General features: G+C 43.4%; 1 protein-coding gene and 1 pseudogene across 25 annotated transcripts in view; both read left to right on the top strand.

Annotated features, from left to right (window-relative positions):
* LOC110500291 (lysine-specific demethylase 5A) overlaps positions 1 to 5,576 on the top strand; it is a 76,826-nt gene extending 71,250 nt beyond the window's left edge. For 15 of the 24 annotated variants that reach the window (XM_090214331.1, XM_090214333.1, XM_021577596.3 and 12 more), the window contains 3 exons: positions 66 to 286; positions 1,680 to 2,141; positions 4,122 to 5,576. In XM_090214331.1, the coding sequence (XP_090070457.1) occupies positions 66 to 286; positions 1,680 to 2,141; positions 4,122 to 4,478 (1,040 nt within the window). In that variant the 3' untranslated portion in view covers positions 4,479 to 5,576. The remainder of the gene's footprint in view (positions 1 to 65; positions 287 to 1,679; positions 2,142 to 4,121) is intronic. The other 9 variants (XM_090214337.1, XM_090214338.1, XM_090214340.1 and 6 more) reach the window with 1 other exon arrangement.
* A 715-nt stretch (positions 5,577 to 6,291) lies between these two features.
* The window catches only part of LOC110501069 (ubiquitin carboxyl-terminal hydrolase 15-like), a 54,346-nt pseudogene continuing 46,079 nt past the window's right edge, over positions 6,292 to 14,558 (top strand). Inside the window, exon 1 of the transcript XR_016490434.1 lies at positions 6,292 to 6,391. The product of XR_016490434.1 is annotated as a ubiquitin carboxyl-terminal hydrolase 15-like (transcript). The remainder of the gene's footprint in view (positions 6,392 to 14,558) is intronic.

The following is a 14,558-nucleotide window of genomic DNA, read 5'->3' as shown; positions in this document are numbered from 1 at the left end:
GATATTGAGTAAATGTGTGTTTTCATTGGTTGATTGATGAATCATTCTCCCCCTCTAACCTCCAGACCAGAGTACCCCCAGGAAGCAGCCCAGGAAGACGCCCCTGGTGCCTCGCTCCCTGGAGCCCCCTGTGCTGGAGCTGTCCCCCCCGGCCAAGACCCAGTTAGAGGAGCTGATGCTGGTGGGGGACCTGCTGGAGGTGTCCCTGGACGAGACCCAGCACATCTGGAGGATCCTGGAGGCCACACACCCTCCCTCTGAGGAGAGGTTCCTACAGGTCATGGAGGTAGGAGAGAGGCATTGGTTTATACACTTATTTTTATACTGAACAAAAATATAAATGCAACATGTAAAGTGACAGGTGTGGCATACCAAGAAGCTGATTTAAAAAGCATGATCATTACACAGGTGCACCTAGTGCTGGGCACAATTAAAGGCCAGTATAATGTGCAGTTTTGTCACACAACACAATGCCACAGATGTCTCAAGTTTTGAGGGAGCGTGCAATTGGCATGATGTCTGCAGGACTGTCCACCAGAGCTGTGCCAGAGAATTTAATGTTAATTTCTTTACCACAACCGCACAACCAAAGAATTTCTGCACAAACTGTCAGAAGCCGTCTCAGGGAAGCTCATCTGCATGCTTGTCATCCTCACAAGGGTCTTGACTTGACTGCAGTTTGGCGTCGTAACCAACTTCAATGGTCAAATGCTCACCTTCGAATGCCACTGGCATGCTGGAGAAGTGTGCTTTTCGCTGATGAATCCCGGTTTCAACTGTACCAGGCAGATGACAATATGGTTTTGTGTGGGTGAGCGGTTAGCTGATGTCAATATTGTGAACAGAGTGCCCCATAGTGGCGATGGGGTTATGGTATGGGCAGGCATAAGCTACGGACAATGAACACAATTGCATTTTATCAATGGCAATTTGAATGCACAGAGAGACTGACGAGATCCTTAGGCCCATTGTTGTACAATTAATCCACCACCATCATCTCATGTTTCAGCATGATAATGCACGGCCCCATGTTGCAAGGATCTGTCCACATCCTAGGAGCTGAAAACGTCCCAGATCTTCCATGGCCTGCATACTCACCTGACATGTCTCCCATTGAGCATGTTTGGAATGCTCTGGATTGACGATTGCGTGTTCCAGTTCCCGCCAATATCCAGCGACTTTGCACAGCCATTGAAGAAGAGTGGGACAACATTCCACAGGCCACAATCAACAGCCTGATCAACACTATGTGAAGGAGATGTCACGCTGCAAGCATGAGGCAAATGGTGGTCACACCAGATACTGACTGGTTTTCTGAATCACAACTCTATGCATATGTGTATTCCCATTCATGTGAAATCCGTAGATTTAAGGCCTAATTTATTTATTTCAATTGACTGATTTCCTTATATGAATTAACTGAAATGTTAGCATGTAGCATTTTATATTTTTGTTCATTGCATGTTATTTTATTTGGACATGGCCAAGAGGGCAGCTCCAATAAAGAATATGCAGTCACTGGCTGAAAACACATGTATGATCTGAACTGAACATGGGTGATACGAAGGCTGGTTTCCTGCATCCTTATTAAGTCTACTTAATGGACATAAAAGCACTTTCAGTAGGGATTATTAATTGAGCAATTGTGTCCATCCCTCTTTACTGTCTTCCCTTCCCAGCATGAGGATTCTCAGTTTGAGAAGATCAAGATGAAGATCAAGATGAAGGACTCTGAGAAGAAGAGGAAGAGGAAGCTGGAGAGGGCGGAGCACCAGCTTCTCATGGCAGCTGTCTCCGGGGTCGGAGACATGATGCGGTCCCCCAAGTCCTCAAAGGATCCGAAACTGAGCCTCTTAGACCCGCTGGGGAAACCCAAGAAGAAGAAGAAGCTGAAGCTGAATCCGGATAAGAACTGTGAACTGAAACAGCTGGCGAAGCGCCTGGCTAAAGAGGATAAGGAGAGGAAGAGGAAGGATAAAGCTGTGGTCAAGTCTGAGGCTGTCAGGGAGGGGCTGGAGAAGAGGAAAGAGAAGAAGATCCTGGATATACCGTCGAAATATGACTGGTCTGGAGCTGAGGACTCCAATGATGAGAACGCTGTCTGTGCGTCCAAGAACTGTGTGAGACCCTGCAAGGACAAGGTGAGAGCGACACGAGAAGCATGTACACAGTTAGTGTGTGTGTATTTAGTCCAAAATCAACCCTCTCTCCAGTATACACTACTTGATGCACATTTCAAAATTATTGGAGGGGTGTAAGGAATATGGTCAGAACACCTTTGTGGGGCTATTATTGTGTCTATGGGTACAACCTCAGCCAAGGGATTGACTTCTGCCCTGGTATTCCAGACTGACTGATTGAGACCATTAATTTGCCAGCAGAGGGCAGTGCATCTTCTGTAGTTGTCATCAGACCTTGAATAAAAAAAAGCATTTTTATTGCATGACATGTATTTGATCACCTACCAACCAGTAAGAATTACGTCTCTAACAGACCTGTTAGTTTTTCTTTAAGAAGCCCTCCTGTTCTCCACTCATTACCTGTAGTAACTGCACCTGTTTGAACTCGTTACCTGTGTATGGACATCGGGGATAAAATTGTAGACCTGCATAAGGCTGGGATGGGCTACAGGACAATAGGCAAGCAGCTTGGTGAGAAGGCAACAACTGTTGGCGCAATTATTAGAAAATGGAAGAAGTTCAAGATGACGGTCAATCATCCTCGGTCTGAGGCTCCATGCAAGATCTCACCTCGTGGAGCATCAATGATCATGAGGAAGGTGAGTGATCAGCCCAGAACTACATGGCAGGACCTGGTCAATGACCTGAAGAGAGCTGGGACCACAATCTCAAAGAAAACTATTAGTAACACACTACGCCGTCATGGATTAAAATCCTGCAGCGCACGCAAGGTCCCCCTGCTCAAGCCAGCGCATGTCCGGTCCGTCTGAAGTTTGCCAATGACCATCTGGATGATCCAGAGGAGGAATGGGAGAAGGTTGTGTGGTCTGATGAGACAAAAATATAGCTTTTTGGTCTAAACTCTACTTGCCGTGTTCGGAGGAAGAAGGATGAGTACAATCCCAAGATCACCATCCCAACCGTGAAGCATGGAGGTGGAAACATCATTCTTTGAGGATGCTTTTCTGCAAAGGGAACAGGACGACTGCACCGTATTGAGGGGTGCAACAACCTCCTTCCCTCAGTAAGAGCATTGAAGATGGGTCGTGGCTGGGTCTTCCAGCATGACAACGACCCGAAACACACAGTCAGGGCAACTAAGGAGTGGCTCCGTAAGAAGCATCTCAAGGTCCTGGAGTGGCCTAGCCAGTCTCTAGACCTGAACCCAATAGAAAATCTTTGGAGGGAGCTGAAAGTCCGTATTGCCCAGCGACAGCCCCGAAACCTGAAGGATCTGGAGAAGGTCTCTATGGAGGAGTGGGCCAAAATCCCTGCTGCAGTGTGTGCAAACCTGGTCAAGAACTACAGGAAACGTATGATCTCTGTAATTGCAAACAAAGGTTTCTGTACCAAATATTAAGTTCTGCTTTTCTGATGTATCAAATACTTATGTCATGCAATAAAATGCAAATTTACTTAAAAATCATACAATGTGATTTTCTGGATTTTCATTTTAGATTCCGTCTCTCACAGTTGAAGTGTACCTATGATACAAATTACAGACCTCTGCATGCTTTGTAAGTAGGAAAACCTGCAAAATCGGCAGTGTATCAAATACTTGTTCTCCCCACTGTATGTGCTGTTGGACGTGACTGTAAATTAGACTCTAAGTCAATGAGTAGCCTAACCACCCTCCCAGTTCTTCCCAGCCATGTGCTCTCAGAGCACAACAGAGGCATGGGGATATCCTCCATCTTAACAGAACTTGAAGGGGGGCTGGATTGGATTAGGCTTAAATGCACCATAATAAAATGCAACATAAATATCATGCTTATTAAACATCAAGTACGTAATGGTATATTCCTTTTAAAAACACTATCTACAAATATGACTCTTGTGAATCTGAAGGACCTTTTCTGAGCACTAGCTGATGATATTATATCCTTATTTAAGCAGAAGGCGTGATCGCCTGTATGTTTACGTCTCTCTTCCTTCTGTCAGGTGGACTGGGTTCAGTGCGACGGCGGCTGTGACGAGTGGTTCCACCAGGTGTGTGTGGGTGTGACCTGCGAGATGGCCGAGAACGAGGACTACATCTGCATCGACTGCACCTGCAAGTCGTCTATCTTGAGTCGGGGTGTAGTTGGAAGTTTGGGCAGAAGCATGGGCATAGGAGGAGGAGGGGTGACTGCAGTGGTGAAGTTGGAGCGTGTTTGTGAGGAGCCGGTGGTGCTGGAAGCACCAGTCTACAGCGGGCTGAGCCAGATCATTATGCCCCCCTCCCAGACCCAAATGATGCCCCCCTCTACCTCCCTCCCCCAGCAACAGCAGCAGCCGGATACTCGGGAGAGCAGCTAGCGCAGACCCAGGACAGAAACGCACATGCACAGCCACCACACACAAACCCATTCACCCGGTAAGCTCGCATCAGACCATTTGAGTCTGGAAGAGCTTGACTTGTTCTGACTGACATATTTCCCTCTTGACTTAATGGTAGAGGAGCTTAAATTAAGGGGTATCCTCAAGACTAGATGATGATACTCCCATGAGAATAATAGTCTCATTTCTTTGTAGTATCAGCTCCTTTGAGGAGGAGAGAGATGTATTTTCTGCATCACAGATAAACTCCAGATTAACTATTTTCCTGTTCTCCCTCTCCTCTTCTCTCTCCTCTCATGGGAACCAATTGTTGATGAGGATTTGTTTCTCTCGAATTCAGAACTGTTAGAGAAGGCCTTATAATCCAGAGAACACTGTGTGCACAGAGCGGTTTTTACTGCACGACTTGGAATGACCATGGGCCGTTTTGTCTTGAGTTTTTTCTTGAGTTTTAGGTCTGTAACGTCCTCTACCCCCGTCTGAAAATTATTTGGTGCCAATCTGCCTCAGTTCTACTACAGTCAGAAACTTCAGTACAGTCATTATGAATCTGTGGAGGTGTACATAGGTTTCCCAAATGGCACCCTATTCTATATGTAGTGCACTACATGGGATCTGGTAAAATGTAGTGCACTATAAAGGGAATAAGGTGCCATTTGGGATGGGGTGTTACACCTCCACATATTCTTGATAACTGTACTGAGTCGGCAGGTAGCCTAACTTTTTAAGTGTTGGGCCAGTAACCAAAAAGTCTCTGGTTCGAAACCCGCGGGCTGACTAGGTGAAAAATGTATCGATATTAAGGTACTTAACCCTAATTGCTCCTGTATGTCGATCTGGATAAGAGCGTCTGATAAATGACAAAAATGTAAATGTGAAAATTTGGGATGCACATTCAATATCCTCTCCTCTCTGCCTTTCTCCAAACAATAAATAACAGCTCCATGTAGGATTAGGAACAATGGTTGTATGTAGTGATACGTATTTATAATGTGTAAATAGGTTTTAAGCAATAAAGTGATTGAATGTGGCTGTTTTTGTTTTCTCACCTTTAATAAACAATTCCTAGTGAAATGAGTAAGGAGCAGAATTTTTGGTTTTATTTTCAATACCATTTTATACAATTTCCTGTTTGAGATGATTTGATATGTCATTTAATGTCAATAGCAATGTCTGGCATCAGATGTCTAAACTCCCAACTACCTCAGATAGATAGATAGATTTGAGTTTGGGGTGAGTCACCAGGAGGCCTGACTGTTTTAGGAGCCGTGGGTTTTGAATGTAAGATCTATGAATTCGGGCCTGTCTGTCAACTTCTGGTGGTCATTAAACCATTAAGGTTACCCTGAACCTGATTGTGTAAAGCTCTGCCTGTTTTTGAGTACATTAAGTTCTTCAGATGGCAGTTTGCGAGAGCCACAACCTTTTTTTTTTAGGAGTCATTAGGCAAAAGATAATATGGTGCAGTATCAATGTACCTGGCATGTACTTACTTACAAATCTAGAACCTGTTTTGCAAACGTGGCATGACATGGAGTGGAATAATAACTCAAACGGACGGGTACCCAGGCTACTGACATGTTACTTTACATTTTAAATAAATACATGTGTATATGGATAACGTATTTGGATCACTACATGTAGCTACTTGTCTTGAAAATAGCCAAACTGTTTTTTTATTGCTTGAAATAGTTAAAGCAGCCCTCTCAAATGGGAAGAACAGCAGCATGTTGAAGAACCTGGTCCCTGTCCCTCAGCTCCAGTCAGAGGAGAAGATGCAGGAGAGGGGCCAATGCAGAACAAACTAGAGTTCATCCCGTCTGTGATGGGATCCATCATCGGCCTGGGTAACATGTGGCACTTTCCTTACCTCTGCTACAAGAAAGAAGGAGGTGAGTTCTAAGGATGGGACCAGAGTAGGTCACAGACATTTTAATTGTCTCTGCTTCTAAAATAAGAGTTAATTTAGCAGTGAGAAGTTCCGGCTAGTTCAGTGACAGAACATGAATAAAAAATGTAATAAAAGGTTACTTTGAGGCAGAAGTATCACAATAAATTTAAGTGACAAACTTAAAGTAGACAGCCAATCTACATGCAAAAACAGGTAAATCTTTAAAATACATTGAATCCATTACTGAATGTGTACATACGTACTGTTCCATTTTTAATATTTTAGAAAATGGTTACTTTAACGGAACTTCAATGTTCTGCTCTGAATTTGTGTATAGTAGAAAAGGGCTGCTGTCAAATACCTATATCGACATAACCTGAAAGGCCGCTCAGCAAGGAAGAAGCCACTGCTCCAAAACAGCCAGACTACAGTTTGCAACTGCACATGGGGACAAAGATTGTACTTTCTGAAGAATTGTCCTCTGGTCTGTTGAAACAAAAATAGAACTGTTTGGCCATAATGACCATCATTATGTTTGGAGGAAAAAGGGGGACGCTTGCAAGTGTTGTAGTTATTGTTACTTATAGAGACAGATATGACACTATTGAGCAAAGATAGGTGTACATTAGACCACAAACAGAAAGCGGACAGGAAACCAAAGATTAAACAGACATAAGTGTAATGGCCGAAGCCATACGTGCTTTACTGTGCATAAGGGCTTAGGGCAAAGAGGAGGAGGTGACACTTAAATACATTATCTATGGAAAGAGCAGGACACCATTATAAAGATTAGATAGAGAGGAACAAACATAAGTGCTTAGGGTAATGGCCATAAGTGCTTAGGGTAAAGGACATAAGTGCTTAGGGTAAGATAGACCTATATTAATTTTAGGACACGAGAGGGTCCTGCCACCATTGTAATCTAATCAAGAGCGGATACAGGCGTTATTAGGCATGAACAAGCTGGAAGCCTGGACTGAAAGATAATGGTGGCCGATGACCTGAGGGAAGTAACTCCATGAACATATGGAATGGACTGTGTGTGTATAAATACAGAGCCAGTGCTCTGGGAAGGTGTGTGTTCCACGGACCATCTAGGCTTCTGATATGTTTGTATTAAAAGCCTATATTGAATTCACAAGTTCTTGTAAGTGTTGTATTTTGAAACAATCCTCCACGACACAAGCTGAAGAACACCATCCCAACCGTGAAGCACGGGGGTGGCAGCATCATGTTGTGGGGGTGCTTTGCTGCAGGAGAGACTTGTGTACTTCACAAAACAGATGGCATCATGAGGTAGGAAAATTATGTGGATATATTGAAGCAACATCTCAAGACATCAGTCAGGAAGTTAAAGCTTGTTCGCAAATGGGTTTTCCAAATGGACAATGACCCCAAGCATTCTTCCAAATTTGTGGAAAAATGGCTTAAGGACAACAAAGTCAAGGTATTTGGAGTGGCCATCACAAAGCCCTGCCCTCAGTCCTATAGAAAATGTGTGGGCAGAACTGTGTGTGTGAGCAAGGAGGCCTACAAACCTGATTCATTTACACCAGCTCTGTCAGGAGGAATGAACCAAAATTCACCGACTTATTGTGGAAGGCTACCTGAAACGTGTGTGAAACGTGTGTGTGTGAGCAAGGAGGCCTACAAACCTGATTCATTTACACCAGCTCTGTCAGGAGGAATGAACCAAAATTCACCGACTTATTGTGGAAGGCTACCTGAAACGTTTGACCCAAGTTACACAATTTAAAGGTAATGCTACCAAATGCACTCAATTAGTATGTAAACTTCTGACCCACTTGGAATGTGATGAAAGAAATTAAAGCTGAAAAATAATTGTCTCTACTATTATTCAGACATTTCACATTCTTAAAATAAAGTGATGATCCTAACTGACCTAAAACAGGGAATTTTTTCCTACAGCTGCAACATCGAGAGCATCCTGGTTGCATCACTGACTGGTGCGGCAATTGCTAGGCAATTGCTCGGCCTCTGACCGCAAGGCACTACAGAGGGTAGTGCTACGACCCAGTACATCACTGGGGCTAAGCTGCCTGCCATCCAGGACCTCTACACCAGGCGGTCTCAGAGGAAGGCCCTAAAAATTGTCAAAGACTCCAGCCACCCCAGTCATAGACTGTTCTCTCTACTACCGCATGCCAAGCGGTACCGGAGTGCCAAGTCTAGGACGAAAAGGGTTCTGAACAGTTTATACCCCCAAGCCATAAGACTCCTGAACAGGTAATCAAATGGCTACCCGGACTATTTGCATTGTGTGCCCCCCCAACCCCTCTTTTTACGCTGCTCCTAGTCTGTTTATCATATATGCATAGTCACTTTAACTTTACATACTACCTCAATTGGGCCGACCAACCAGTGCTCCCGCACATTGGCTAACCAGGGCTATCTGCATTGTGTCCAACCCACCACCCGGGAACACCCTCTTTTACGCTACTGCTACTCTCTGTTCATCATATATGCACAGTCATTTTAACCATATGTACATACTACTCAATCAGCCTGACTAACCAGTGTCTGTATGTAGCCTCGCTACTTATATAGCCTGTCTTTTTACTGTTGTTTTATTTCTTTACCTACCTATTGTTCACCTAATACCTTTTTTGCACTATTGGTTAGAGCCTGTAAGTAAGCACTTCACTGTAAGGTCTACACCTGTTGTATTCGGCGCACGTGACAAATACACTTTGATTTGAAATAGTATAAGACTACTAGCTAGAAGAGTAGTAAATGCCAGCATGTTGCCCATAGAACGGTTTAGACCTTCTGCCTTCTGTTGGTGCCCCTCCAAATAATGCAATAAACGCAGAAGGTTCTATAGGTCTCTCCAGTATCTTAGAAAACGTATTAAAAAAATGGATATCCAGAAATGTGTCAATTTCGGGCATGTACAAAACGTGTAATAAAGTAGCAGAAGCCTGCTTACATCGGTCACAAGTGATATTTCTGGTCTGATCTTGGATAATTTTGCCTTTGACTAATGCAGCTCATGAACTATTTTAAATTGAATTACAGCGTGTCTTAGACACATAGATGAAAAAGGTATTCTCTGAAGCATACACTGCCAAGTTAAGTCTGAAAGTTGTTCACCTAAATCCTCTTCCCATTGGTTGTTAAGAGAGTTCAAAGAATCCAGATTGTGAGAGTTTAATAACGTGTAGATCATGCTCATGACACAGTAGCCTGCTGCAGATGTGCCCCACTGATTGTGCCGACAGAGATGGTCCCCTCGCTTCGCATTAGGAAACTGTGCAGTATTTTGTTTTTTTATGTATTATTTCTTACATTGTTACCCCAGGAAATCTTAAGTCTTATTACATACAGCCGGGAGGAACTATTGGATATAAGAGCAATGTTAACATACCAGGAATACGACTTTCCCAAAGCTGATCCTCTGTTTGGACCAACACCCAGGGCAATGGAGCGGATCCCAGTAGGCGACCCAAAACAACGGCACCTTAGAAGACGGCAGACTGAGCGGTCTTCTGGTCAGACTCCGTAGACGGACACATCGCTCACTGCTCCCAAGTATACTACTCGCCAATGTCCAGTCTCTTGGCAACAAGGTAGATAAAATTCGATCAAGGGTTGCCTTCCAGTGAGACATCAGAGATTGTAACATTCACTATTTCACGGAAACATGGCTCACTCGGCATAAGTTATCGGTACAGCCACCCGGTTCAAACATCACGCCGACAGAAACAAACATCTCTCTGGTAAGAAGAAGGGCGGGGGTGAATGCCTTATGATTAACGAGTCGTGGTGTGATCATAACAACATACAGGAACTTTTGTCCTTTTGTTCACCTGACCTAGAATTCCTTACAATCAAATGCCGACCGCATTATCTACCAAGAGAATTCTCTTCGATTATAATCACAGCCGTGTGTATCCCCCCCCCCCCCCCCGAGCAGACACCTTGATAGCCCTGAAAGAATTTCATTGTATCCAAGATTATCCAACAAAAGATTTTAAAAACCCAAGATGGCGTAGCAGTTCAGATGTCTTTGTCTTCATCTTGTCGTGTCCCGTGTGTGTGTGTGTGTATGTATGTATATACAGTGCCTTGCGAAAGTATTCGGCCCCCTTGAACTTTGCGACCTTTTGCCATATTTCAGGCTTCAAACATAAAGATATAAAACTGTATTTTTTTGTGAAGAATCAACAACAAGTGGGACACAATCATGAAGTGGAACGACATTTATTGGATATTTCAAACTTTTTTAACAAATCAAAAACTGGAAAATTGGGCGTGCAAAATTATTCAGCCCCTTTACTTTCAGTGCAGCAAACTCTCTCCAGAAGTTCAGTGAGGATCTCTGAATGATCCAATGTTGACCTAAATGACTAATGATGATAAATACAATCCACCTGTGTGTAATCAAGTCTCCGTATAAATGCACCTGCACTGTGATAGTCTCAGAGGTCCGTTAAAAGCGCAGAGAGCATCATGAAGAACAAGGAACACACCAGGCAGGTCCGAGATACTGTTGTGAAGAAGTTTAAAGCCGGATTTGGATACAAAAAGATTTCCCAAGCTTTAAACATCCCAAGGAGCACTGTGCAAGCGATAATATTGAAATGGAAGGAGTATCAGACCACTGCAAATCTACCAAGACCTGGCCGTCCCTCTAAACTTTCAGCTCATACAAGGAGAAGACTGATCAGAGATGCAGCCAAGAGGCCCATGATCACTCTGGATGAACTGCAGAGATCTACAGCTGAGGTGGGAGACTCTGTCCATAGGACAACAATCAGTCGTATATTGCACAAATCTGGCCTTTATGGAAGAATGGCAAGAAGAAAGCCATTTCTTAAAGATATCCATAAAAAGTGTCGTTTAAAGTTTTCCACAAGCCACCTGGGAGACACACCAAACATGTGGAAGAAGGTGCTCTGGTCAGATGAAACCAAAATTGAACTTTTTGGCAACAATGCAAAACGTTATGTTTGGCGTAAAAGCAACACAGCTGAACACACCATCCCCACTGTCAAACATGGTGGTGGCAGCATTATGGTTTGGGCCTGCTTTTCTTCAGCAGGGACAGGGAAGATGGTTAAAATTGATGGGAAGATGGATGGAGCCAAATACAGGACCATTCTGGAAGAAAACCTGATGGAGTCTGCAAAAGACCTGAGACTGGGACGGAGATTTGTCTTCCAACAAGACAATGATCCAAAACATAAAGCAAAATCTACAATGGAATGGTTCAAAAATAAACATATCCAGGTGTTAGAATGGCCAAGTCAAAGTCCAGACCTGAATCCAATCGAGAATCTGTGGAAAGAACTGAAAACTGCTGTTCACAAATGCTCTCCATCCAACCTCGCTGAGCTCGAGCTGTTTTGCAAGGAGGAATGGGAAAAAATGTCAGTCTCTCGATGTGCAAAACTGATAGAGACATACCCCAAGCGACTTACAGCTGTAATCGCAGCAAAAGGTGGCGCTACAAAGTATTAACTTAAGGGGGCTGAATAATTTTGCACGCCCAATTTTTCAGTTTTTGATTTGTTAAAAAAGTTTGAAATATCCAATAAATGTCGTTCCACTTCATGATTGTGTCCCACTTGTTGTTGATTCTTCACAAAAAAATACAGTTTTATATCTTTATGTTTGAAGCCTGAAATGTGGCAAAAGGTCGCAAAGTTCAAGGGGGCCGAATACTTTCGCAAGGCACTGTATATTTTCCTTCGTATATATTTTAACCTCAGTTTCAACATACTCTTCTGGAACCCGCCTCAACCAATGTGGTATGGATCTGCTATTTTCTATACTTTAGAACCGGAACCCCCAACAGAAGCTAGCCAGCTAACTAGCTACTAGCTAATCACATTTATTTATATAGCCCTTCTTACATCAGCTGATATCTCAAAGTGCTGTACAGAAACCCAGCCTAAAGCCCCAAACAGCAAGCAATATAGGTGTAGAGGCACGGTGGCTAGGAAAAACTCCCTAGAAAGGCCAAAACCTATGAAGAAACAGGCTATGAGGGGTGGCAAGTCCTCTTCTGGCTGTGCCAGGTGGAGATTATAACAGAACATGGCCAAGATGTTCAAATGTTCATAAATGACCAGCATGGTCAAATAATAATAATCACAGTAGTTGTCGAGGGTGCAGCAAGTCAGCACCTCAGGAGTAAATGTCAGTTGGCTTTTCATAGCCGATCATTAAGAGTATCTCTACCGCGCCTGCTGTCTCTAGAGAGTTGAAAACAGCAGGTCTGGGACAGGTGGCACGTCCGGTGAACAGGTCAGGATTCCATAGCCGCAGGCAGAACAGTTGAAACAGGAGCAGCAGCACAGCCAGGTGGACTGGGGACAGCAAGGAGTCATCATGCCAGGTAGTCCTGAGGCATGGTCCTAGGGCTCAGGTCCTCCGAGAGAGGGAAAGAAAGAGAGAAAGAGAGAACTAGAGAGAAAATACTTCAATTCACACAGGACACCGGATAGGACAGGAGAAGTACTCCAGATATAACAAACTGACCCTAGCCCCCCGACACAAACTACTGCAGCGCCAACCCAAAAAGGAAGATCACGTCAGTGACTCAAGTGACGCAACCCTCCTAGGGACGGCATGAAAGAGCACCAGTAAGCCAGTGACTCAGCCCCTGTAATAGGGTTAGAGGCAGAGAATCCCAGTGGAAAGAGGGGAACCGGCCAGGCAGAGACAGCAAGGGCGGTTCGTTGCTCCAGAGCCTTTCTGTTCACCTCCACACTCCTGGGCCAGACTACACTCAATCATATGACCCATTGAAGAGATGAGTCTTTAGTAAAGACTTAAAGGTTGAGACCGAGTCTGCGTCTCTCACATGGGTAGGCAGACCATTCCATAAAAATGGAGCTCTATAGGAGAAAGCCCTGCCTCCAGCTGTTTGCTTAGAAATTCTCAGGACAATTAGGAGTCTTGTACGTGTATGTACGGCAGGACAAAATCAGAGAGATAGGAGGAAGCAAGCCCATGTAATGCTTTGTAGATTAGCAGTAAAACCTTGAAATCAGCCCTTGCCTTAACAGGAAGCCAGTGTAGGGAGGTTATAGCACTGGAGAAATATGATCATATTTATATATATATATATATATATATATATATATATATATATATATATATATATATAGACATATAGACACATTTCAACCCGCCAGGCGTGACACAAAAGTCAGAAATAACGATAGAATTTATGCCTTTCCTTTGAAGAGCTTCTTCTGTTGGCACTCCAATATCCATTAAACATCACAAATGGTCCATTTGTTCAATAAATTATGTCGTTATATCTCCAAAATGTCCATTTATTTGGCACGTTTGATCCAGAAAAACACTGGTTCCAACTCACGCAACATGACTACAAAGTATCTTATAAATATAGTATCTTACCTGTAAACTTGATCCAAACATTTAAAACAACTTTCTTCATCCAACTTTAGGTATTTCTAAATGTATATAATCGATCAAATTTAAGACGGGATAAACTGTGTTTAATACCGGACGAAAACATAGTGGAGCGAGCTTTCAGGTCGCGCGCCCCAACCACAACAGTACACTAGACTTGACCCTCGTTCTGAACAGCCCTTCTTCATTTCTCAAAGGAAAAACATCAACCAATTTCTAAAGACTTGACATCTAGTGGAAGCGATAGGAACTGCAAGCAAGTGCCTTAGAAAACGCATTGAAAACCCGACCTAAAAAAAATACATTCCTGGATGGTTTGTCCTCGGGGTTTGTTTGTTATACTCAGACATAATTTTTACATTTTTAGAAACTTTAGAGTTTTCTATCCAAATCTACCAATTATATGCATATCCTAGCTTCTGGGCCTGAGTAGCAGGTTGTTTACTTTGGGCACACTTTTCATCCGGATGTAAAATAGTGCCTCCTAGCCTTAAGAATTAACCAACGTGTAAGACATTTAATTGATGTCTGTGCCCTGTGAGATGATTCCTTGAATACAATATTACATTAGGCCTAATAACAATCTACCACTTGGCAATATACAGACAACATTATACACATGTAGATTAGTGTCCATTGAAAAACAAGAAAGCTTTTGTAATTGAAACTTGTCTTGTTTATACCTGAAAGCACATTTGTTGTGTAAAAGAGCACGATGTTCCTCTCTCATTGCTTATCTGGCTGCCTGATGCACTTTC

Source organism: Oncorhynchus mykiss, chromosome 21 (assembly GCF_057628025.1).
Source record: "Oncorhynchus mykiss isolate SJ-2025 chromosome 21, ASM5762802v1, whole genome shotgun sequence".
NCBI classification, from domain to species: domain Eukaryota; kingdom Metazoa; phylum Chordata; class Actinopteri; order Salmoniformes; family Salmonidae; genus Oncorhynchus; species Oncorhynchus mykiss.
This window is presented reverse-complemented; position numbering and strand designations above follow the sequence as displayed.